This window comes from Styela clava, chromosome 10 (assembly GCF_964204865.1).
Source record: "Styela clava chromosome 10, kaStyClav1.hap1.2, whole genome shotgun sequence".
Taxonomy (NCBI): Eukaryota; Metazoa; Chordata; class Ascidiacea; order Stolidobranchia; family Styelidae; genus Styela; species Styela clava.
Window position 1 is genome coordinate 9,896,616 of NC_135259.1, and position 26,010 is coordinate 9,922,625.

The following is a 26,010-nucleotide window of genomic DNA, read 5'->3' on the forward strand; positions in this document are numbered from 1 at the left end:
AATGCAATGATAAATGCGATAATTTCATTTCGCATGTTCAATGGCACGAAATAAACGAGTTTCGGTCAGTCCATTGTGCCCGAAGAAAGGTTTGCAAAGCTAATTGCACATTCACTTTGCATACCTGCGATGTTTGGCAGTTTTTATATTTGCGAGCAGTTTTTTTCGACTATGAATGTTAGCAAGTCAGCCCTCCGCACACGACTAACGGACGAGCATTTGCATGTTGTCTTAAGACTAGCACACCGACGCAAAATGAATTGAAAATCCTGAATCAAGTAACAGAGTATATTTGATACATTTATAATATAACTAATAATATGGCACAAATATTTTTAGTAGTCGAAAATTTAAAATAGAAGATCATAATACATTTGCATTAAAGCATCATATATATATGTTTGCACAATTCATTGCATAGCATTAACTGCAGCATAGATGATGTTCTGTGAGCAATAGGTATTTTATACATACACATGAATAAAGAGAAACTATTATTAATTTTTACCTTATAAACAAGGTACAAACTAAGAACCGTGCCTAGCAAAATTTGTCTTTCAACGGACTCGTTTTACCCAACCTGACATTGCTCACGAACATATGCAAATCATAGTGCAAACATATTCAACCTCAATTGCGACCAGACAATAAATAATTGCGACAAACTCAAAATCCTACGAATAATCAAAAACAGTCAAAAAGTATACGTCCAATGCCGTACTTTTCAATAACAGTTCCGTTTTATTTTGGAGTTTTAACCCGCATTGAGTTTCCCAATTACTATTACTACTTTCGTACATTCTTGGTGTTTTAAACAAAAAAATGAAATCTGAAAAAGTTGGTTTCAAATCATCACATTATCGTGATATTAATTTTTTTATCAGATATATAGAATTTACAATAATATCACACGTTCACTAAAGCCCATAATAGGGCCTTTCTGTCTCTTGATGAGAAATACAATAATCTTGCAATAATTAAGAGTTTCATTTTAACTGAACAGAGAATGTAAATATGCCAACAAAGTGAAACAAAGAAAGGTGAAAGTTCTCCGCGACAGCAAATAAAGCTTGCATAGTATACGGTTGAAAAGTTAATTATTAAATGATTACAGAGTTTGCAATGATAATGTAGAAGTGACACCATAAACAGCATAGTAAGAGTTATATTAATCAATTAGGAGCATGGTGATTACAATGGAGTAGGGCTTTTATGAAGAATTATGAAATAAAGAGTGAGGATTAATATACCATGTTTCAATTTTTAATTGGATTGAATCTTTTATTTATATGCTATATTGGTTCGGATCGACAAAATGAAGCGGCGTTTTTAAAATTTGATATTGAAAAATTGAAATAACTTGTAACAATGACATGAAACAATGAAAAACGACTCATTTAAAAATTAGTTTCAAAAAGCAAATGCAGATCATACAACATTATCATTAATCAAAGACGTACAATTATATATATATATATGCATATGGATTTATTCTCAGCTCATTTTTTTGGTCGTTTTTTTCTACTCTTGGTCATTCTCCTCTTTAGATTTTCGGTTTCACTCCCACTACTTGATGAACGGGGCAAAACATCATTCACAGGATGTATATTCGTCAGATCTTTCCCAGAAGTTGGTATAGGGGGAAGTGAACCTTATGGATATTTATATTATATGTTAAAAATACTATTACTGAAGCTTCATTTTATTTCATTTTTCTTTTATTCCTAGAAAACGAAAACGTTTGTTCTCGGAACATAAATATTTAATTCTTAACATATAATATGTAGTATCATAGGATAATATGAAAGGAACGTTACTTACGATCTCTGTATCGATCCATTCTAGGCATGGTCGGTGGTAGCACCTCGTAGTCGTTTTCTGAAGTTGATGTTTATAAAATGTCATTTCAATTAAAATTATGTCTTCTATATTTTGCAAAAATCTGCAATATTTTAAAAATTTGACATGCTTTTCACTTTTTAATCACTGTTTGTTGGGGAAATTCAATACACAGTACAAGTTTGAGCCTAAATTATTTTTATTTTGGCGAATGGCGAAAGTATCCTAAATAGTTTTTTGAAAAACGATAAATACCCGCCCCACCAGTTAATGAGTTTCTTCTTCCATTCATCACGAGTTGTTGAATCACTTTGTCCTTTTCTTTATCTGCCTACATAAATGCTTAGTGTTTAATACAATTCAAACCGTTACAACTTGCATTCGTTTTTCAAGCCGCCTGATATTTGATACAGCATCATAATGCAGGTATTTGTGAAAAAAAATATCTAAAAAATACGAAGGATTAAAAACATATAGAGTGAAACATCAAACATATTCTTCATACTTTAAATGTAACTTGTTATATAATGATTAAATTCCGAATAAAAAACAAAAGGAATTTTACTTGTTTCAGTTCTCCGTATTTTTGTTTGTACTTATCCCTGTCCTTTTCAGTTTCTTTTAGTTTTTGGCGTAAGCATATTTGGCTGTCCTGAAATTATAATGTTAAACCATTTTGTCAAAATTATATTTGATTCTATATGTAACTTAGTACAATATGAAGATTTAGAAAAAAATATATAAAATAAATATGAAGGCTTTTTATATGAAACAATATTTCTTACAAATTACTAAGAAAATTTAAAAACAGAATTTTCCAGAGTTTATAATTATATTCGACAGTAATTAAATGATGATTCAATTAGTAAAATATAAATTACCAAAAGATTTTTGATGTATTCCTTGGTAAAGTCCTTATCTCCTAAGATATTTGTTTGATTGAAATCCCAAAAGGAAGTGTAATTATATTTATCTTCATCCATATTGCCTTGGACGTTGCATTCGACGATGCGATTACCAACTTGGCAACTACATAAGCCCAAGTGCCCCTTATGACTGCACTGCACACGATTATGTTCTGCAAACTTATACTATTCAGCAGAGCTTTACTAGGGTATATACCTGGGTGATGGAATCTAATTTGACCTATTTTATTCTTAGTCAAGAATCTATTCTGTGTTGCAATATTGCATGTTAATAATTGAAAGTTGGACAAATAAACTAGGTAGGGTATTGTCGTGTAACAATCCCAAATCCACCATCTAGCAAGAGAAACAAATATTGAGTGAATAGCAATTCCGGGAGCAGTACAACTTTAAATATCCTCATAAAAAGTAATTTCCGACTACCAATATATTATACTAACTTATTAGTTCAACGCATTAAAAGTGAATCTTCTTGCCTAGTTGCTGCGAGATAGAAGATGATAAGCTCTCGTTTAATTAGAAAATATATTCGAGGTAAAGCTACAAATGACCACTGGCAAACATAACGAAGCAAATCTAACTAGTGGCCACGTCGTCGAAGAAACGTCATGTGCGAAGACAGATTTTTGTTAAGCACAAGTAGATATCTGCGATTGGTAAATTTGAGTTGGAGGGGTGTGAGCGACTACTAAGCAGTTGCAACCAAATCTCTATGTATTTTTAAAAATACTGACGAGTGTTTTCTGGCCGATGAAACCTGATAAACAACGACTGATCATTGTTGACACTTGTCTGATAAGCAATCAACCTGAATTTCTTCTAATGATGATGTAATCACCGCAGAGATAGTATTGAACAAAATTGGGAGCGTTTACGTATTGTAGAGGAACAATATCATTGTCGATTCGAACGTAGTATGAACCCGATTTATGTACGTTGCATGGAAATGAAACTAAAGTCTGCCTTCTGCCCTACAAGATCAAATTGGTAAAGTTCACTTTTGTTTGCTCGAATTCATGAAATTTATTAATTATCCCAGTGTTCTGCATTCATATTGCATTTAAAATTTTGCCAATGAAATTCAAAAATTCGTCGTCGTCACTCCGTTTTCGATTATCGCTCCTCACCAGTATAACTTATTTTATTAATACTTCATCACATGACGAATCATCGAGATGAACACTGTTGATTCCTTTTTTCTTTAACTGATTAGCGATTTCATTTCTAACATTTTGTAATGGTCGTGTTGTTCTCGTGAAAGCCCAAACCAACAAGTTTTCTGAAAATGAAAGGCGTAGAAGTGTTTATTCGAACCCGAACATAAAAGACGTAGAAATTTTATTCGAAATTTTACTATTAAAGTTCTACATTTCTTTCACAAAAAATGGGATGTTTTTTTTAGACAAAATGACCATTTATCAATTTATCATATGTTTTATTAGTTTACCATATGTACCATAGCACTTTGCACTTAAGGAAAGTAAAAGTATTTTCACTCGAATAACTCGCTTCTATTCGCAAAATTTAATAAATAATATTTGTCTTAAACACAAAGTTAAGTTTTTGAATGCTTTTGGCGGTGACCAACCAACGGAATACAATTTCTATCTTCAATTTTTTATTATCGGTATTTTCAATTATTATGTCAGAGCATAGGCAGGGGAAGGCCCTTAATAAACTTAGATAGGAAAGAATTATGGTGTTTCAAAGTAATAGGAGTGGCATTATCAATAGTCAATATGGAAAATTGACTTGTTTTGTAAATGTATTGCTGAGGAGCTCAAATATTACGTTTTGTGTCACCTACCATTTTCAAGGCACACAACCATGATAAGATAAGTTTCGTAATCTGTAATTGTTAGTCTTGGCGTCTGCAGCATTTCTGAAGTTTCTGAATTGACGATAAAATTACCCACGTTGTCATTATTTAATTTTGATGGCAATAATTCAGCTCATAATCGTTACATACTGGTCCAACTATACTGGCAACGCTAATTGGCAACTTGGATTCACCATTTGGTTTATTTGATATCCGCCGCAGTACCAACACTCCATTAAATATATTTTAGAAACGAAACAAGAAATGTGATATTTTTCGGCCATCAATAGCTATCTTATAAAGAAGAACTAATTGTCAAGGTATTATTGTGGAGCAAACAACGGAATCCTGCGACAATTGTGTAGATTCGACAACTGCGATTGTGTACATTTACAAAATGGAGCAACTTTCATTCAATTTTATGACAATTCTATACCATATATTATAGTTTATACCACTCTCACTCACTCAAAGCTCAAGTTAAATATATTTGCAGATATATTCAATCTACTTCATTTATTACATACCCTGGGCCGCCTCCATGTTGAATTTACCATTTCCTTTGATACTTGTGGCGAAATAGACATCAAGCTCTGTAAATCAAGAACACAATTTTATTAAAATATGGATTCTTCAACTTTTTCATCCCCCATCTCACCTTATTATTTGCATTTGTTGCAGATTATACACTTACCGCTGTCTGCAACATAGAGATACTTTCCATCTCCTTTCCCCTGAACATGTAGTTTAAACTGGAATGGCAAGCGACTGGAAAATGGACAAATTGTTAGAGATTTTGCAAAAATCTTATACATTGAATTTTATAGTATACAAAATGAAACCAAACTTTCTCATCTTACTCAAAGTAAAAATTTTCAATGGAGAAGTAGGCGTCCATGTAGTGATAGTCATGAGATGAAACATTTTGGATGGTTACGCAAGGTACGTCTTCTGTAATTTGGCTATATGTGTTCATAGTCAAATACCATTCATCGGGTACCTGATAAAAATCATGTATATTGCTTTATTGCCAACAAGACAAGCTAAAATGCAAACCCCTTCGTTGTTATTCGGACCGACACCGTCTTCCACTCTTCCGTGCCATGCTTTGAAAAAACATGGGCAATTTAAAAAAGCATAAGTTACCTTATAAAAACTAGGCAGATTCTGCTTCCTCTAATCAGTCTAATATAGGACTACTCTCATTCTAAACGCTATTCCAAAATAATTCTCATATTAGACTCGCATTTTCAGTGGGCAATTATGTATTACTTCCACATGAGTAATAGGATTCAGACGCCCTTTTTTCAAATATGAAACACACGTATAAATGATAAAATTAACAAACACTTAATATATATATATATATATATCCTACCTTTTTCCAATCGATGTCTTCGCCACCTCTGAGGAATTGCTTATTCTTGCAAATGTTGGAGGCCAAAGACTGGGAAGCGAAAAGAAAAAAGACTAGTAGTAAGATTTGATTCATTTTCTACTCAAAGTTATTGAAATATACTGTAAAATGTTAATGAAGATCAAAATGAACTCCACGTAAATAATAGTTATATAGTCGACATGCAGTTGTGCTGTTGCAGATCTTTCAACTGATTTAGACCGATTTCAAGACTTAGCAACTCGTAAAATAGAAAATACCCATCTGTTAGAATAAAATTGTTCTCGTATATGAGAATATATAACATAGCAATAGGATCAGTAATGCTCGACTAAGATTCCTTGTAGGCATATATCTTCCTGTCCCGGGGCGCGAGATACATGCAAATGTTTTATCCGGTGTGTAGTAATTGTATATATATCTTTATACCAATGTTTTATCGTTTTATGGTATATACAACAAATGCGCAACGCTTATCAATTATAATATAGAATGTATTATGAAAAAAGTAAATATGTATATTGCAAAAGAGTTGCTCTCGCAGCATATTGTTTACTACATCGATTGTTGTTGTGATCCGTAACTTCAAAGTGTGTCATACTTTGTGTTTATTTCAAATCACGACATATAATCGCATTGCATTTATTCATATTTCGAGTGTTATTAGTATCGATCATGAAGCACAGAAGTTGGTCTGAACGTACTGCGATCATGGTCGTTCCGGAGTTAATAAAAGAAAAGAAAATTGAAGATGTCGTCGTCGCCATTATTTTTGATGTGATCATTAAATGTGATCACTATATTTTTTTTATTGATACTTTGTCACATGACGAATCATCGAGATGAACATTGATTCCTTTGTTGTTTAACTGATTAGTGATTTTATTTCTTCCATTTTGTGATGGCTGTGTTGCTCTAGTAAAAGCGTAGAAGTGATCGTTATGTCCGAATATAGGTAGACAGGGGACAAGTGATATACTACCTCCAACTTTACTACTGACAATTTTGGATCGTTATGAGACGAGCAAAGATGCTTGGATGGAACTGTGCTACTCGTACAAATGAAGATTGAATTCTCATTCGTCGTGAATGGTGATTTTACTGTGAATGTTATACTTTTGTCAGATAAATATGATATATATGTTTGTTAGAAAAAATTGTGCAATTCATTGATTCATCATCCAATGTCTCTTAACACACCTAGTGCACACAAAAAGTGTATTATTGTGAAATAGCCATATTGGCCATAATTAATCATTCCACAAATATCATTATTCATAAGTCTACGAAAAAATTAAAATAACACGTTTGGCGTGTTCTGTGAATGTATTTCTAAAGAACTCATTGCTCGAATATTGCGTTTGTAACACTTACCGTGCTCAAGACACACAACCATGATAAAATAAGTTTTGTAATCTGTAATTGTCAATCTTGGCGTCTGCAGCATTTTCGAAGTTTCTAAATTGAAATTTGTCCCGTTATCATTAATTAATTTAAACTAACTCCAATTTCTATTGGTATCTCTATTTGGCAAATTGGATCAACTTTTAGTCTATTTGAAATTCGATGTAGTACTAATATTTTATCACATATACAGTATACAGTATATAAGTAACGAAACAAAAATGAATGTAATATTTTTCGGCCATCATTAACTATAGTCTACGCACATAGGTGGCCAACCTTCTTTCGACCGCGATCGACTAAAATCTTCAAAATAGATCGCGATCGACTAATCGGTAATAAGATCCTACACAAAAACGAATTGGCACTGAATGTGCAGATAACTGCAAACCCGCATACAAAACATTCCACCGCTGCCAATGAGAAGGCTTTGTGGGCACATTATTATTAAAATCGAGACAAAACCTTGCCAAGTATTATCCAAACAGCGAAAAATAAATAATCTCAAACCATGAATGTTACATGACTGTTCAAACTTCAGTATCCAATTTACAATTTCCTCCAAACGCGATTCTTCACTTGCTTAGATTTAGAACAAATTTGGCAAATTGATGCCACTGCTACCATTGCGAATAAAATTTATCACACTTCTCTTGGAGTGAGACAATAACATTCGCATACTGCGGAAGTTATTGTATGGTCGTTTGTCAGTCTAGAGCAGGGGTGTGTAAACTGCGGCCCGCGGGCCAAATGCGGCCCGCAAAGAAAAATTGTGCGGCCCGCGGAGAAGTGTCAATTTTGAATGATGTGCCCGCGTCATCTGTCCCACGTCTGAATTCTTTGTGTAGGTTAAACAAATGGAATAGAACGTGTATGACTTTGAAATCACGTAGTTTACGTAAGCTATGTCTATTTTAATGGACGACAATGAAACGCATTGCAATCAGTCTTTTTTGAATGCAATTGCTATCGAGCATGATACACACAAAAGTAGGACACAACTTGCTCCTAGGTAGCCTATGCCCTATATCGTACTGTTTATATTTCAAGTCGTACAATTTATTGTCGTATGCCATATCTTACATAGCGGTCTTGTGACTACAAACTGTGAAAGGTGATTACCGATAAATATTTTCAAAAATGACCAAAACGCAAATTCTAACTAAATTCCATAGGAGAATTTTTAGGGTATGGGTCTCGCACGCATTATTGAAGTAATGAGAAAAGATCGCTGGTCAATGTACAACCAGTGAGCCATGATCAATGACAATTTGGTCGGAGACAAAATTGGTAACTAGGTTGGTTGTATTGTAAATTACCCTATACGGGTAACCTTACTGTATGTGAATCACCGGAATCGACTAGCAGAAAACGTGATGGCTTTTTCCTAAAGCTAACAAAAGTCTGTGTAATACACCGAGCGATATTGAGTACATAGAAATTGTAAAGCAAACGATAGCTGTTACAGTCAAGGTCCTAGGAGGTAAGCTACTTCAATATTACACTTTAGATTTAGAGAAACAGTTTTTTACAGCACCAGCTATTTACAGAAACAAGCTATAGGCCCTCTACCTGTTGAAAGAAATTACTATCTAATATCTTGTCGGTCAATTTAGGTCTCTTGGACATCGCATCGGGAACTTGTGTCGTCCTGTGGTAGAGGTATGGTCGTACTCGTAGCCTCGTAGGCAGTAGTGGTATTCAGCCGGTTCGCACCGGTTTTATAGAACCGTCTCCCAGAATTTTATGAGATCAGCGAACCGGTTAGCTTCACTGGTTACTGTCAATGTTCTGTTCGTAACAGAACCAGCTGAAAAATATGACTTTTGTCAGCCGGTTCCATCATAGAAGTCATATTTTTCGGCCGGTTCTGTTATATGTTTTTTTTAGTAATGCTGACCGGTTCGCTGATCTCATAAAATTCCCCTAACCGGCTGAATCCCACTACTGGTCGTAGGCAATGTCGATTTTTCCTATTCGGCTATTTATAATCAAGTATTGCGTTCAAAACAAGTGAAACATCATTATTTAAGACGAGTACTACATAACTAATCTGATGTTGTCTGAAAATTCTCACGTGGGCTATCTTGGCAATTTCTAATTTGTGACAATGTTGGCCATTTTTTCTTCAACTAACTATTCCTTCATAGAAGAAAATACTATTACGAACAAGCCGTATTTTAGCTCTGTGGTGTATAAACTGAGGAAGCTTTGGGATTAATGAACGTGTTTCAATTATTAATCACAGTATGCATGTTTAGTTTGTAATTTGGACAAACAAGACCAATGGTACATCAACAATTTTATGTTGGCAGTATTGAAACTATGAATGTTTCCCGATTCTTGACCCAAGAAAATTTCCCATCATACTTTGAAAATTTTTGATACCAATACAAATTTTTGATGCCAATTTGGGTTGTTTTTGCGAATTTGTGCTCATAGACTGGCTTACAATCATTTTGATAGTCGATTTTAACATTGTGTATCGCAGATTTGGCGGACTAATATTTTACTACTTTAATTACCTAAACCAAGTTTATTTATTTGCATACGCAATCAGAACCAAAACCCTTAATATGTATATTTTTGAAAATACTGACCACGGTATTTTCGACCTGATAGAATATAAGACTGATCATTGTCGCCACTCGTCTGATTAACAATCGCCCTGCATTTCTGTTGTCCCAGCCTGTCCATTATATATAATGCCATTACCATGCAGACTTAACTGCGGAAAAGAGTATTTGCGTATTGGTTGAATTCCAGAGCAGAATAATAAGATTTCAGTAGTTGATCCAAGAATGCACTATGATCTTTGTGGCCCTGAAGTTAGGGACCTCGCGACTATATTAAAATTGCCCCAAGTCTGTCTCCTATCGTATAAGATATATAGTGAGATTAAAGATAATGAGGATACAGATTCTTGTTTGCTTGAATTTATTGAGTAAGTAATTATTTCAATGTTTTACATTTAAGATATATACTATTAAAATTTTGCCAGAGAAATGAAACAAATCAAAGAATTAGTCGTCAACATATCATTTTCGGTTTCGCTATATGTTGTCAGTGTAATTTATTTTATCAATACTTAGTCACAACACGAATCGATGAGATGAACACTGTTGATTCCTTTGTTCTTTAACTGATTAGTGATTTCATCTCTAACATTTTGTGATGGCCGTGTTGTTCTCGTGAAAGCCCAAACCAACAAGTTTTCTAAACATAAAATAAGTAGGGGCCGTTATAACCAAATACAAGTATAGTCAACGAACAAGTGTGTTACTACCTCCAACTTGACTATATTGACAATTTAGTATCCTATATTCGCAACGATTGTTGAATGGAGTCGTACTAATTGTACGAATAAACATATTGAATTCTCATTAATATTAATTTTAATGCTAATTCCACTATAGGAAGTGATGATATTTTTTTAGTAATATTGTTACCATTCATTGTCACCATCCAATTCCAACTATATCTATCAACACATAGTGCTTAGAATAAAAAAGTCTATTCCCGCAAAATAGCCCGCATCTATCCGCAAAATTTTATCGGTAATTTTTGGCTTGTACATATTATATAAACTAAGCTATTGAATGAGTTCAAAGACGATTTGCCACCGAAAGTATGCTGAGTATTTTTAGATCATTTTATTGGTTTGAATATTATTTCAGAGCATATTCACGAGATTCAATCTTACCGAAAAAATTTTTTTTTAAAAAAATATCAAAATGTTGCGATCGCGTTTCGATTCAACTTCGACGATAAGAAATTAATGTGTTCTCAAAAGTAGATATAGTGGTCATCAATAATTATTCTTCCGCAAATATTTTTATTAATAATTCGTAATGGAAAAGTAAAATAGCGTGTTTAACTCATTCTTCAAATACTACGTTTGTGGCACTTACCTTGTTCAAGTCCAACAAGCATGATAAGATAAGTTTCGTAATCTGTAATTGTTAATCTTGGCGTCTGCAGCATTTTCGAAGTTTCTAAATTTACGTTAAAAATTTACCCCGTTTGAATTTATTATTTTTTATAGCATAGTTTCAGGCAAGTAGACAAAAATATGGATTGAGTTGGAATGATTCAGGTCCCAGTAGTTGCATTCTGATCCAATTTATATTGCTATCCCTGGTTGGCATCTTCGACTAAAAGCTTTATTTGTAAAAAGGTTTATTTGTAATTCATCGCAGTACCAACACTTATCAAAACATATAAAAGTTCGAAACATGAAAATGCAATGTGATTCGGCCATCATTAGCTACCTCATAGAGAGGAAATAGGTTGTCAAGGTATTACTGCTGGTACAAACAACGAAACTATGTAACAATTTGTGTAGATTCGACGGGTTTTTTTGTGAAGATTCGATTTTTACATAATGAAGCAAGGTTGATCCGCTCATTGACAATTCTATTGCTTTTACTCACTCAAAGCTTAAGGTTAACATGTTTGCAGATACATTTCAACCAATTAGGTATCAAGCAATGCGCATAATTCTTTCATTACATACCATAGGCTGCCTAAATGTTGAATTCACCATTGCTTCTGATGCCAGTGGCGACGTAAACATCAAGATCTGTAAATCAAAGTTTATTGAAATATGGTTTCTCGATCTTTACCTTAGCATCATACATATCAATTTATTATTTAGATTTATTGCATACTATTTAATGCACTTACTGTTGTCTGCAGTATAGAGATACATTCCATGTCCTTTCCCTTTTACGTGCAGTTTAAACTGGTATGGCAAGCGACTGTAAAATGAATATATTTTTAAATACATGTCAAGTGATTAAAATAGATCAATGAAAAAAACATTCTCATCTTACTTCGAGTAAAAATTTTCAATGACGAAGGTTGCGTCCATGTTTTGATAGTCAGGTGATGAAACATTTCGGATGGTTACGCAAGGAAGGTCATCTGTAATTTGGCTAAATGTGTTCATAGTCAAATACCATCCATTCGGTACCTGAGAAAATTATGTATATATATATATATATTGTTTTTATTGCCAACAAGACAAGCTAAAATGCAAGCACGGTCGTGGATAGAAAGAGCCAACATCCATCCCACTCGCTCACATTTTGTTTAGAAACGGGGGTTTAATAAGCACAAATGACTTTTTGAAAATTACGTCCATTACGCAGATTGTGCTTTCTCCAACGTAAGACTGCAATCATTCTAAAACGCTATTTCCGAAAAATAGTCATATTTTACTCCTATTTTCAGATTGCAGTCATGTATTAAAGAAAATAAGTCGAGTCAAGTCAAGTTTATTTTTTCCAATCAGTAAAAAATATCACAATCATAAATTACGACAAAAATTTTAATTTACACAGTTTTACTGGGGCAAGGAAGTCGCGGGGACCAAACTGGTTATCGAGCAGCGACACCCAAGGTTCCAAACTGGTTATCGAGCAGCGACACCCAAGGTTCTAAAGTAATTAAGTAAGTAAGTATGAATCCAAGAGTTTTGAAACTACTATACATTATATTTACGGCGAGTACCGTATGAAATAACAAACTAAACCAGAGATTGTATAGGAAAGATTATTAACATAAGCTCAAGCCCAACAGATGGGTGGGGAATTCCCCATTTCAACGGGATCGCTATAAGCAAAGTCAGCAATTCCATAAATTAGTTGAAAATTTGGTAAAAATTATATCTTGCCTAATTGGAATATTGAACTGCAGAAAGTGTAGGACATATCTTGAAGTTTTAAAAATTGCATGAGAAGGTACAGATACGGCTCAAAATAATCGTTTTTTCTTCAGCGGAATTATTGATGGTTTTCTGCCTAATTTTCCTCAGTTTTGTATCATAAACTCTCATGCTATTTATGTTACCTTAAAATGTATTTGTTCAACTAAAGTATGTGTTAAGTTTTACTTCTGATATCTGTGCTTAATATAAAATATTGCACTGTGCATTATTGGCAACACTGGGCTAAACATAGCTGATGGGAATTTGCCTTGTGTTGTCACTCCGTGACATTTTTTCAACTTTATTTCAAATATCTGATATATTTCAATAACTATTTGCCTCAAAAACTGAGACGTCACTTTGGGGGTTGGGCCCAATAATTTACCAATTTGGCAGTTGATAGTTGCTTGTTGTTCTTTCGCAGCACTCCGAGAGATCTCGTCACTCCGTGACGTCACGGAGTGACAAAAGTCTGCCATTTTTCAAAAATATTATTTTTCTGTACGCGAAGTACTATGATATTGGTTTTGAACTGCAAATTCTTCTTCTTTGCCCTCTACTTACTTTAGATCTCACCAACAAAGAAACTTGAATGGCATGATTGAATGGCAATGGCAACTTTTTAAATTTATCGGTGACCAAAATATTTGACCTAACATGTGCGGTTTTGGACAATATGAACGAACTTATTGTAGACTACAATTGGAAAAATATGTAATCTGTTGGAATGGCAGAATAAATATGGCAAAATGCATTGTTTTGCAATATAATTCGACATTTTTGTAAAAGGCGTATGTGAATTCAAATAATTCACAAACAATATTAAATCTCAAGTTTTAACATCTGGATTTTGATTTATATCCATTTATCTGGTTAACTCATAGGATGCGAAAAATCATGAAATGTAAAAGAAATATGATGTGTTTGTCAAAAAATTGAAGATTGTTGAAAATATTCCAATTAGAAAACACCAGTGCATCACTCATAATTATTTTCATGTGCCAACTATATCATGAAGCTGAAAAACGCAAAAATGATGCAATAACGAATTTTCGCAGTGACATATTTATCACTGTGTTCTTGTTCTGAATATGCAGACTAAGAATACTATGTTTGGGGCCTACTGCTTCTATGTGTGCTTTGCAAGCAGACGCGAGTACTACCTAACAAGAGAGACTTTAACGCAAGAGAAAATGCTTTTCTATGGTTAATAAATTAGCTATCAAAGTTCGTCTAACAAAAATCGTCGCATGGTGCGAAGATGCTTAAACTGAATTGCATTAACGGATACGCCAGATTCTGTATTTCGAATTGCCCATACTTAGTCAAGTGACTGCGATAAGATTCCAAATATATAGGAGTGGATTAGTTATTTCTGTTTCATGTTGGCTGTGCAACATAGCTTTCTACTTAACTATATAGAATATTAAAGTTAGTGCAATCGTTTAGCATATTAATATGAGGGAGACACAAGCAGACTGACAAAAAAAATATCATGTTTCTTAATTTTTTGTTCAAATGTTTTGTAATTTCAAACACAAAACCAATTTTGACCTAATAGAACTAATTGTTTAACATTCCTAATACCATTTTAATGATAAGGAATTTTTGTCACTCCGTGACGTCACGGAGTGACATGCGACTAGTTGGGCTGTATAATTGGGCTGCTTCCTGAAAAATGTTTGTTGTACAATACATTTTGCATAAATGTAGAGATTAATATCTCTAGAATACAGAGACATGGTATTATAATTGATATGTCATGAAGCTTTTGAAGAAATTTGGTTGATATATCGCAGTCATTTTATGCATTCAACTTTTTTTCACTCCGTGACATCACTTGTTTTGTCTCGTCGTTTGAGAAATATTTGGTTGAAAGCGAAAAGTGAATTATGGTAAATACATCAGTGTTACTGCTACCAATTGGCATTCTAAAAATAGCAAACCACCAAGACCTTGATATAGTAAAATTGATTAAATGTGTGAAATGTCACTCCGTGACATTTATGGAATTGCTGAAGTGCTGTTACGAAAATTAGTCTGGGGAATTTTGAAGGTGTCCTAGAATCTAAGTAACCACGTGTTTACAATGTGCAGGCATCGGTAAAATAGCCATAAAATGCAGTGGGTAGGCAATGATTGTGATATATGTGCATGAGCTTACAAACTTCTAATTTGTAAATATCTTAAAGCTTTAGAATGTTAGTTTTATCATATATATATATATCATATTGAGGTTTAAACGAGCAGAAAAACCATAAAGAATTTTAACGGCTCTGTTCTGAAGCACTTTACTTCTACGCAAAATTGATTGCGATGCGGAACCCCATGCTGCAATTGTGTATTGAATATATTGGAAGAGTGGAAAAATATATCGTTTTGAGGGTAGGTGTATCAACGTAATGTCGAAGTTTACTCAACATCCCTACCAAACGTGGAAATTGGTTACAAAAAATAGCAGCAGTCGTTTGGCGAGTCTATCGATACTTACAAGGAAGTAATGGTATTCAGTTGCGATTATTTTAAATTCTGTAATACAGATCGTATATAGATATTAAAGTTGAAAAAATTACTATAGAAATTTCTTACATTTTTCCAATCAATGTCTTCTCCACCTCTGAGAACTTGTTTCGTGCAATTCTTGCAGGCCACACATTGAAAAGCGATGAGAAAAAAGAGTAGTAATAAGTGTTGAATCATTTTTTTTTCTCAAAGTAATTGAAATACTGCAAAATGTTAATAAAGATTATACTGATTTCCGCGTATCTAATAGTTGTTAGAATATCGCGGACACACATTCGTGCTGTCGGAGATCTTACAGACGATTCTGCCCGACTTAAAAGCGTCATTCCAAAATCCTACTTTAGAATTTGGCCTAGACGCCTCAATATGCGAAAAGCTGTTCAAAGTAAAGTTAAGGTTTCAAATCCTGACTACGCCAATCGGAAATGTTGACTGATTTGATGACCTGAGTTTCATTATACTCGGAGTGCCTTTTCATTTGCATTAGAGGCCTTACATGAATAAAAGGCATATCATCAGAAAATCCCAAATTGAAATTGGCCCCTAAATGAGAATATTTAACATTATAATTAACAATAAGTTACGTTCCACTGGCAGTATATATATATTCTGTCCCGGGGCTCGAAGCTTATTCGCATGTTCTATCTTCTGTGTAGTTTATATCAATGTCTGTCATATTAAAATAGATATTCCTACAACAAATCCATCTACGATATATTTGAAATAAATGGTCTGTACTGCTTCTCCTGTTCCACGTCTGAATACTTTGTTCGAACTAATGAATACATTATAGAACTGAACGTGTATGGTCTTTGTTTTGAACCGTGACTTCGAAGTCACGAAGTTTACATACGTTGTGTCTAGTTCAAAGCACGACAATGAATCGCACTGTAATTAGTCATATTTTAAATGTAATTCATATCTAGCACGATACTTATTGATACACACAAAGTCTGAAAACAACTTGCCTCAACTCACCCCCATTGCAGTGCACTATCAGATTTCAAGTCGCGAAGTACAATTCAATATGCTGTATTTTACTTGTGAGTGAAAACTAGTCAAAATTGATCAAATCTTCTCAAAAACATGAATGTTGAGTGACCAAATTTCATACCATTTGGCTACCGTCTTTATTACTTCTCCGGATTACCAGGAGTTTGCAAATCGAAAAAAAAAAGACAGCCGTCACACTGTCATTAGAACGTGTTCCCGTGAATAAAGATAAAACAGCAGAATTTTAGATAAAATATCAGATCTCATAGGAAATCTACGAACAAATAAAAGTAATAGCCTTCTGGCGACAATAACGATCTATAACCACTGTAAATATGAAAACAATTATTCCATAGATAAAAGCGATTTATTCCATAACAATAACAACAAGAAGAAGGCAATACTAATAAGAAAGACGAGAATGAAAACATCATGACAAAATGGCCCATATGTACATCGCCTCCAAAAACTTTCCTGTCAATTTAGGTTTCTCAGACGTCGAAAAATGTATGTGTCGTCTTGAGGTGGAGGCCAACAAACATTTTTTGAGCCGCTAGTTGGCAAAGAAGAAACAGACTTAGGGGCGCTCTCGTAATATGTGAACCAAGATGTCGGACACCGGAACGTAGTATGTGTACCAGCTTAGGGTTTTATTTTAGTTCCATTACGAGTTCCAAGTGACTTTCGTAGTATTTGTACCGGAAATTTATGGCCTAACCTGGTACACGTACTAAGTTCCGGTGTCCACCATCTTGGTTTACTTACTACAGGAGTACCGATGAACACAAAATGATTTTGTGTTAACTATGTTCCTATCCACAACTGTCCAATAATCATATTCGGAGAAGGCAGCTCATATGTGGACTTTTTAGAACATACATCCATTATTTTTCCTAGTAGTTGTTAATTAATGTTGCATTGACTCTTTTGTCATAGTAAAACACAGTTGTGATGGTATTTATTACTTCTTAGCAGTCATGAAATGTGTTCGAGTGAAGGCAAAGTTTGAAATATTTTGCATTGATACTCTAGCATCGACGACGACATTCTAAATCGGGTCTTCTTTCAACTCGTCTAATTCCGTAGAGGATGTGAATTTTTACCAGTCATATGAAACCTCGAATGGCACGATCCAAGGATTTTAGACTACAGATGAGCATAATTCACTATTCCGGTCTGTGTGTGTGAATGTGTAGGATGAACTACGGTCACAATAACGCTTGAAACATTGAAAAGTCGAGTTACAATACTCAGATCATATTATGGACTGATTGTGATCAGGTTAAAGCGGAATAGTCGCAAACTTCTGAGTAAATGTCAGAATTCTACCAGAAGTCACATCAATAAAGGCGAGGTAAAATATTCTTCAGCAGAACGTGAACGAAAATTTAAAATAAGGGGTAGCCTTCTAGAGACTCCTTCCATACTAAAATACTGAAATTTATAATCGATTTGATTCCATCAGTTGAAGTTTTTTTTTTCAACGGCCGCTTCAGCACCTATAGCAATTCAATAGGTCCACTTCGCGGCCAATAAACTTCCTGGCCTACTCCGTGCTGATAAATTTCCAAGAACAGCCGAACGGTGTTATCAGTATTTTAGGTCTTAACTCCCCTCCCAAATCTGTCTTCAAAAACAAAATATATTTCTTTTGGTTTATTTTATTCTATTTTATTGTTTACTGGTTGATAACAGTCAAAATTCGTGGAAAAAAATTTCAAATCGATGTTGTTTTGAGTTATGGATAAGATCAGAATAAAATCGCAAGATAAGCATTTTTTTAATAAACAAAACATTTTCTGAAAAGATACCATCCGGCTTTGGCAAAAATTAAAAGTCGTTGACCGTAAATACGGCAAAAAAATGAAAAAATAGCCTGCATAACTGGAGTGCGATATTAGCTACTCCTAGTGGGAAAAAAATTCCATTTTGTGGAAAATGTAAGACAAGCGTAATTGCCTTCTTTTTGCAATTAGTAAAACACCTTGTACATAACAGGTAACGTGGCACCACCGCGATGTCACAGTAACAGTGTCACGATCTACCTTTTTTTTTGTAGTTACAAATTTACAACAAAAAATTGATTAAAAAACGCGTAAAATTTAATCGCAATTTCAATGTCGTGCGAGAGCCAAGTAATAAACATAGATAACATCATCCTCTGGGGCCCGTTGTTGTTAACATTCGAAAATTGAAAAATTCAAACGCGGTTTTCAGAACAATAAAACGTACAACGAAACGAAAGAAAATTGATAAGACACTGATGATCGCATAAATTAATGACGTCATAAACGAGAAACGATGCTAATGACGTCATCAACAAAAAGCCATGGGAAGCTAAACGAAATGCACAGAATATGAAAATGACAGGAAAAATGGAACAAACATTATGCAATTGGTAAAAAGCACATGAAAAACACAGAAAAAAATGTCAGAAGAAAAATCAAAAAAATTGAAAAGACGTGCGGGCTTCAAACTTTATCAATAATGAAAATGACATTTCCAAAAAAAACAAATTTTATTTTTTATTTTTTTCAACCAATCAATTTTTAACTGCGTAAAGTAACACCAGGCAAATTTTTAAACCATTTCCAAATATAGAGCCGTTTTGGCGACTTTTGAAATTGAAAGTTGGGAAATATATTTGCCCTGTTCAAATAATACTGTGTATTGCAGACACTGCCACAAATAGAATTAAAGTGGTAGTTTGGTTGTTTATAATATAGTCGGTACTACATTCTAATCGAAACCCCATCAACAAAATAGATGTTTCTTATTTCTGCACAGTGAACCATGATGGGGACGAAATGGTGAAGTGAACACGACATATAATCGGTACGAAATGACTTTTATCGGAAACCAAAAAAAGACATTTCGTACCGAAAAAAATAAGCGCATAAGTAAAACAACAAAATACCAGAAAATAGCTAACAAACTCGGGGTTCGTAATTTTGCTACTAACCCAAAATTGTTCGTTTTTTTAATAGGAACACTGATTGAAATCAGGTACAACTTATTTGCATCTTCCTAATTTGGTGAAATTACGATCGGACCATCACCATTAGAGAAAATGCAAATAAATCGAGCGCATTTTCAACGGCTAACCTTTGGCGATGATACAAAAAAGGGACAAATGAACGACAAAAAAACGGGTTTGTGAAAAGCACCGGTGGGCGTGACGATAAAAAAAATCTTGAAGAAACTAACAAACAATTTTCATAAAGTACAAAAAGGCAGAAACACATATTTGAAACATAACAGGAAAAAAAAAGACTATTCGAATTAAAATTCAAAAGCTAAATACCAAAGTTTTGTCGAGGTGGTCGTTCGTATGGACCGAATAAAACAATCACATGGAAATGACGTCATAATCAACTCTAACGGCGACCTATAACTTCGACCGAGTTGTGACAAATTAGCAGCATAAAGTTATGATCTTAGCCTAAGTTGTTCATAGGAAAGGAATTATTATAATTACACAAAAAATACATGAATTTAATCATTTTTTAGAGATGGTGAGCGGACGAAAAAACTCATTTCGCTCGGATGGTGTTAGCACAGTTTAGGTTCCGATGTAATGGAGCCGAAAGAATATAAAAAGTAATACGCCTTAAACAAGAATTTAGCTTATTCTTAGTGTTGAAAAGTTCGAGAAGGAAAAAAACAACAAAAAAGCGGAAGCATATGTCCGGAATGGAAAGAAAAAGATAGAAAATTTATCCCCTGTGCCAAGATGTGGGTGATCATAAAATGCCCAATTTGGTCCGAAGATAAATTCCCTATTAAAACACATTGAACTTAATTTTTACAAAAATTTCGCCTCTTTTCCCCTTTCGCGTGGTATTCGTTAAACTTTTGAAAAACAATAAAAAGGAAAATCGTACAATTTCCGAAAAAATAGAAATAAAAAGAAAGCCTATCAATCTGGTGTTGTCGTAATCAGTAAACAGCGCAAAAGAGACATTTGCTGACACAATATTATATACAGCAGAAATTTGAAAACTGTTGGATGAAACATCCGGGTATCTAACCGTCACGGGTCAGCGACGACACCGGATACTCCAAAACCAAGGGTGGTGCTCAAGGTATCTGCAGCGGAAGACACGAAACGTGCAACTGCATTGCGAGCTCCAGGAGAAAACACGGGTGGTGAATCTTCAGAGCTTTCGGACAGCTCCGGCTGATCAACCTCCGACGAATTTCCGCTGATTGTAAAAGTTGCCGACAATCCTTCGCTTCCTTCTTCGCTGCTGACACTGACCTTAAAAGTGTCGTCGTCTCCTCCACGTCGTTTCGCCAGTGCCGAATTGCCAGGTGCGGAAAGCCTCAACTCCGAAAGCGTCATTATGCCGTTGTCGTTGCATGCAAGTTTACGTTCGTAAGCAACAGCGTGAGCCGCAAATTGCGTCAGATCGTGCGCAGAGGAATCACGCCTCGATAACATGGAGGGTGTCGATAATGGCGTCTCTGGAGCAGCCTAAAAAAGTGAATTTATAATTTAGAAAATGTAAAAGAGTGCGCTCATCGAAAACATGTAGTAGTAAAATAGTCTCTTACCCCCTTTATCCACGGGTGCTCCAAAATCTCGTTGGCCGAGTATCTCGCCAATCTGTCCCTTACTAAAAGATGAGAAATGAGGTCTTTCGCTTCGTCAGATACATCCGACCATTGCTCATCTGGGAAACTGTATTCGCCACTCTTAATGCTGCAATGTGGAATGTGAGCATAAGTTAAACTGTACTAAATCACGCTTGGAATAACCACTCAAATATATTAAAAACATAACATACCTGGCGAACAAAGTATCCTGACATGTCCTGCAAGCTTCACCGACGTCCCAGCCGCAATCTTCGCCACAAGATCCCACAAACGGTGGTCGTCCGCTCAACATGATGTACATAATGACTCCTAAGCTCCATATATCGCAACGCTTATCGTATGAGATGGTATCTTCGAAAACGAACGCGTCCACTACTTCAGGTGCCATATATTCGGCACTTCCGACGGGTGATGATAGCTCCGGAGTTCGGACCGGATCCCGAAGGCTGGAGTGGCAACCAGATGCGAGATCGAAGTCGCAGATCTTAACTGGAGAGACCTAGAATAAAACTAAATATTAAAATTTGCCAAAAAAAATTATCGATTAAAAACGAAATATAATTTTCTTCGAATGATCTATAACAAAAACATCGAAACCTACCTTCTCCGAATTTTCACACAAAATATTAGCAGGTTTCAAATCACGATGTGCGATTCCTCGATCGTGAAGATATACCAGTGCATTTGCAATATCACGAACAACGCGCGAGGCCTCCGATTCATCGAAATGGGTGCATTGCTCTATTCGGTGAAGTAACGTTCCTGTTAAAGATAAATACAAGATGTAAAATTTTGAACTCGTATGCTACTGCTAGTATCAAAATTTTATTATTGCAAACATGTTTTGCAAATACCATTGCTATCTGCGGCATTTTCATTTACCGGAAATCACGCTTGGAGATACGAGCTAAGAGGGTTTAACAAAACGAGCTCAATATGTGCGCTGGTAAACATCCTATTCCGATTTACGTGAGCAAAGCCATTTACGTTTGCAGCGAGAGAATTTTGCAGCGTCGAACGAATTAAAAAAAAGAAATGAGACTATTACGTCACGACCCGAGCTGCTTCGAGGCCACAAAGGAGAAAAAGGCGATCACATTCGTTGAAAATATAAAAGACTTAAATAAAAGCATTGTTCCCCTGGGCCGAACGACGGTTAATTTATTGGGTTTTTGTCCCGGGGCTGTTTGTGGTATTGTATTGCTCTCATATTTCTTCGTTTAACGAGCGCCAGCAAATATTAGTACTTTTGTTATCGCTCAGCAAAGATTTGTTATTCGTTAAAAGTAAATATGACGTCGTCCCAGTTTATAAATTTGAAATAAACAACCATGTTGTCGATGCGAAATATCAAGAGTTTAAAATTGTTTACGAATGTAGAATGGAAAATTACGATAAACAAAAGTTCACGTAAGCCGCGGTTCGCATATTTCTGCCGCCATCAACGAATTTTGTCGGGAATTATGCTATGGCGTATTTAAATACCTTGTTAAAAATATAAGCCAATCGCTTGCCGGTGACAGTATGGCAAAACATATGAAAAGACATGAGCAAAGGTAATTATGATAATGATCACAGCAAAGGCAATTTTGTATGCCTGTCTTTATGAACGCGCCGCAAAAAAAATTACGAGACACCATTGGCAAAAAAACAACATCCACCGGAAGTATTTTCGTGACAAACATAAAATACAAGCAGAACATTCCTAGATAAGCTAAAAGTTCGGTCGCCCGGGGCGGAATTTTTAAATCGCTATTGGTTAAATTTAACCCAGTTTTAAAATAGCTATTGAGCGTAAGTCAACGCCGTTAAATGCCATTGGTCGTGCACGACGGGCGTTCTCGATACGGACATAATAAAAGTTCCATTTTGGTATAAGCTCAGTCGGACCTGCGAAACAAAGTACGTCACGGGGATCATATCACGCCATTGCGTTCACTCGAGCGTATTACCGGTCGATGAACCTTAGTGGAGCAAAAATCGTTGAAAATATGTGGTGCGCGTCAGGTGATCTTGTAATAGGTATATTTAAATTTCAACAATTAGAATAATAATACATTCCGAGCGACCTTGAATCCATAGCAACATCGAAATTGTTTTTTACGTCAGAAAACGCGATAAGTAAAACACTCCCTATAAAGACCTCGAAAACGCCGAATTTGACGATAAAAATTAAAATACATCCGTTCGTTCACACACTATATTTATATAATCAAGGCCTCCTTGCTAAATCTAATCAAGTACATATCAAATGAGTTTCTAAAAATGAAGTTTGACATATTTTGCAGGTCGCCATCTGTATCTCAATTATCTTTTACATGCAAATTCGAAATATCATAACATACGCAAATGTGCATATATTACTTTAATCATAACAAAATGTCGGTCTTGTAATTTCCGGCCTGATCTTAGCGCGCTGTTAATAATCAATACATAGCGAGTCGTCTCGGTAGTTGAATAATAACAACTCCACTCACGGCCATCTCGAGCGCATTTCGATTTTTTAAAAAGTTTGGCCGAGGGCCGTCGTCAAAATTAGCGCTTTGTTTGCTTCGGTTTTAAAACCCTCATTCCGGTCAAGAGCCATTCAAAACAAAAGAAATCGGGGCTTTAACGAATGCTAAGTCCTTCAAGATCAGCGAAGCGTCTTTCTACGACGCAACGACGAGTTTATTATACCCCTAATAAATGTTCGAATGACTACTCACCTCCGTACATCTTTTCAAAAACGAGGTAAAATCGGTCAGTGTCTTCAAAATATTCGATCAATTGTAAAATATTAGGACTTCCAGTGCACATATGCAGCAATTCGATCTCCTTGAAAACTTTGCCACGGCTGTGACCGGCTATGTTTTTATCGATGACCTGAAGAATATGAATAAAAAATTTGATATTCTGTTGCACTATCATACCATTTAAAGTTGGCCTCAAAACTGTTGGCAGTATTAGCAGAAAAAAATAATAACCTTGACGGCATATTCTTTGTGTGTAAACTTGTTGTAACACGTCCATACAGTGGCATATGCTCCTTCGCCGAGGAGACCGTCTTCCTGAACATAATAAAGGTCTTCAAACGTGCCGGTACAAAAGCTATCAGCAGCCCGTGTTCGCTTCTTCTTGCGACGCTGGCGAGCCGCTGCTGCAGCCACCTGCATACGCTTGGTTTGATTTATTTCAATGGGCTCGCTGACGTTGTCTTTAAGCTTCATCTGTGACGTGATTGCTTGACGCAACAGATTTTCGGTTTCTTCTGTCAAAATGTAAAATATTAATTGGACGACCTAATTTAAGCTAAAACTGGGGGAACGTGATTACAAATAACACAAATTTGGCTTGTATAATATAATCAGTCTTACCATAGGAGTATCCGTCCTGAGTAATGACATTGTCTTCTGTAACTCCCATATTGAGTTCTCTCATATCGCGTAATACAAAAAGTTTTCAATTAAATGCTCTTCGATGACTTCAATAAGTAAAAAAAATCGATTGACAGTGAGTGATGTCGATACTTCGATCTATCGGACTTCCAAGTATCTTCTATCTGAATATGATTGAATACGACGGTTTTCGCGTTTCCCTCTCTGCAGTGTTGAGGTATTTATTGCACTGTAAAAGAATAAAGTCATCTTGAGTTTTTATGCATTTTTATGGCATATTCAATTTAACGAAAGCGGAAATGGTGAGACAAGATACAATAATATACCGATAACAGTCGTAAGACAGCCGATAAAGAGTACCTCATCTTTAGAATGTGCGATGAACAAAGAAAACTTTGAAAAAGTTTGCAACACGGAAACAAAAGTCGTATACTTTTATTTCTATGCAAACGGATTCTATATTTAAACGTCTTGTGACTTGTATGGATTGAATTTGGTGACACATATTACGCATGAAAGAAACTCGAAATAATAGCTAAAAATGGATAAAGATTCATATCCCACATAATCACTGAAGTCGGTGTGGCCAACGATGGCAAGTTCCAGAAAAAGTACACTCTGCGAGGTTTAAGGTTCACATATAATAGGCGCAATCTTTCATACTTGTAAATAACGTGTCCGAGAATAATGAGTTCTATTTTCGTCGGCGGACAATAAGAAATTAGGTTAATATATTAAACTAACAGAGAATTTCGTTATGTCACACATAACTGATAAGATAGAATTACATATTTAATTCTTCCAACACGTCGCTCAGTCGCCTCCGCTAAAATTAGGAACGGCTTTGTGAATGTGATGAAAGACTGTTGCCATTTTACTTTATTGAACTAACCGAGTGCGAGTCTGTTGCATCAGCCATTCGATACTTCCTCGCGTATACGTCATATCATCAGACCATTGCCGAACGTTCGAGAACGCACGGAGACAATTAAAGCGCCTGTGCCATAAGCAGTGTAATTTTTAGTATGAAAAAGCGACTAACGAATGCATATAAAATCTCATAATAAATAAAAACACCACACGGTCCCTAGTCAGTGGATACCAAGACTTATAAATAACCCTTGGCCTTATTTCATCAACAATTTATAATGATAAATGTTACTAAGTTGAAGGCGAAGCATAGCAGACTATGTATATATAGTAATGAAAAATATTTAAACAAGATATTTTAAAAACCAAAGACTAAAAGTATTTGAACAATCTGGCGCAAATGATTATTCATTGAAAAGCGTGGTGCGTATACACCAAAAAAATTTCAAGTTACAAATTTACTATTGCTTAACTTACATTGCGACAAAATTTATAGTTTGAATTTTCACAAATATTGTAATGACTTGTGCATCCTACATTAAACATTACACACA

General features: G+C 35.1%; 3 protein-coding genes across 6 annotated transcripts in view; all 3 read right to left on the reverse strand.

Moving 5' to 3' along the window:
* Positions 1-274: 274 nt before the first annotated feature.
* LOC120338381 (uncharacterized) lies at positions 275-3,005 on the reverse strand. The gene is made up of 5 exons (XM_078117174.1): positions 2,721-3,005; positions 2,405-2,491; positions 2,104-2,170; positions 1,822-1,878; positions 275-1,651 (listed from the first exon to the last, which is right to left on the reverse strand). The coding sequence occupies exons 1-5, from the start codon at positions 2,820-2,822 to the stop codon at positions 1,500-1,502; spliced, it is 465 nt and encodes a 154-aa protein (XP_077973300.1). The 5' UTR covers positions 2,823-3,005; the 3' UTR covers positions 275-1,499.
* A 745-nt stretch (positions 3,006-3,750) lies between these two features.
* LOC120338380 (uncharacterized) lies at positions 3,751-15,816 on the reverse strand. 2 transcript variants are annotated; one of them, XM_078117333.1, is made up of 6 exons: positions 5,963-6,098; positions 5,445-5,584; positions 5,279-5,352; positions 5,112-5,177; positions 4,573-4,656; positions 3,751-4,044 (listed from the first exon to the last, which is right to left on the reverse strand). In XM_078117333.1, exons 1-6 carry the CDS (start codon positions 6,074-6,076, stop codon positions 3,902-3,904), a joined length of 621 nt encoding a protein of 206 aa, XP_077973459.1. In that variant the 5' UTR covers positions 6,077-6,098; the 3' UTR covers positions 3,751-3,901. The 2 variants fall into 2 exon arrangements, with proteins under 2 accessions (XP_077973459.1, XP_039262299.2); XM_039406365.2 differs by lacking the exons at positions 5,445-5,584; positions 5,963-6,098 and adding exons at positions 12,220-12,359; positions 15,684-15,816 and having other exon boundaries at positions 3,763-4,044.
* A 2,439-nt stretch (positions 15,817-18,255) lies between these two features.
* The window catches only part of LOC120338435 (MAP kinase-interacting serine/threonine-protein kinase 1-like), a 29,013-nt gene continuing 21,258 nt past the window's right edge, over positions 18,256-26,010 (reverse strand). For 2 of the 3 annotated variants that reach the window (XM_078117077.1, XM_078117076.1), the window contains 7 exons: positions 24,566-24,815; positions 24,176-24,459; positions 23,918-24,074; positions 21,811-21,971; positions 21,401-21,708; positions 21,168-21,315; positions 18,256-21,087 (listed from right to left, as the gene is read on the reverse strand). In XM_078117077.1, the coding sequence (XP_077973203.1) occupies positions 20,644-21,087; positions 21,168-21,315; positions 21,401-21,708; positions 21,811-21,971; positions 23,918-24,074; positions 24,176-24,459; positions 24,566-24,629 (1,566 nt within the window). In that variant the 5' untranslated portion in view covers positions 24,630-24,815 and the 3' untranslated portion in view covers positions 18,256-20,643. The remainder of the gene's footprint in view (positions 21,088-21,167; positions 21,316-21,400; positions 21,709-21,810; positions 21,972-23,917; positions 24,075-24,175; positions 24,460-24,565; positions 24,816-26,010) is intronic. The other variant, XM_078117078.1, reaches the window with a different exon arrangement.

Excerpts from the sequence above, each read along its gene's own strand:
- LOC120338381 (XM_078117174.1), bottom strand. The coding sequence starts at position 2,822 with ATGGATGAAGATAAATATAATTACACTTCCTTTTGGGATTTCAATCAA. Across the intron at positions 1,879-2,103 it reads AAGAAGAAACTCATTAACTG|AAAACGACTACGAGGTGCTA; the intron begins GTGGGGCGGGTA and ends CATCAACTTCAG. Across the intron at positions 1,652-1,821 it reads AATGGATCGATACAGAGATC|GTTCACTTCCCCCTATACCA; the intron begins GTAAGTAACGTT and ends AATATCCATAAG.
- LOC120338380 (XM_078117333.1), bottom strand. The coding sequence starts at position 6,076 with ATGAATCAAATCTTACTACTAGTCTTTTTTCTTTTCGCTTCCCAGTCT. Across the intron at positions 5,585-5,962 it reads AAGACATCGATTGGAAAAAG|GTACCCGATGAATGGTATTT; the intron begins GTAGGATATATA and ends GATTTTTATCAG. Across the intron at positions 4,045-4,572 it reads GGTTGTGTGCCTTGAAAATG|AAAACTTGTTGGTTTGGGCT; the intron begins GTAGGTGACACA and ends TTTCATTTTCAG.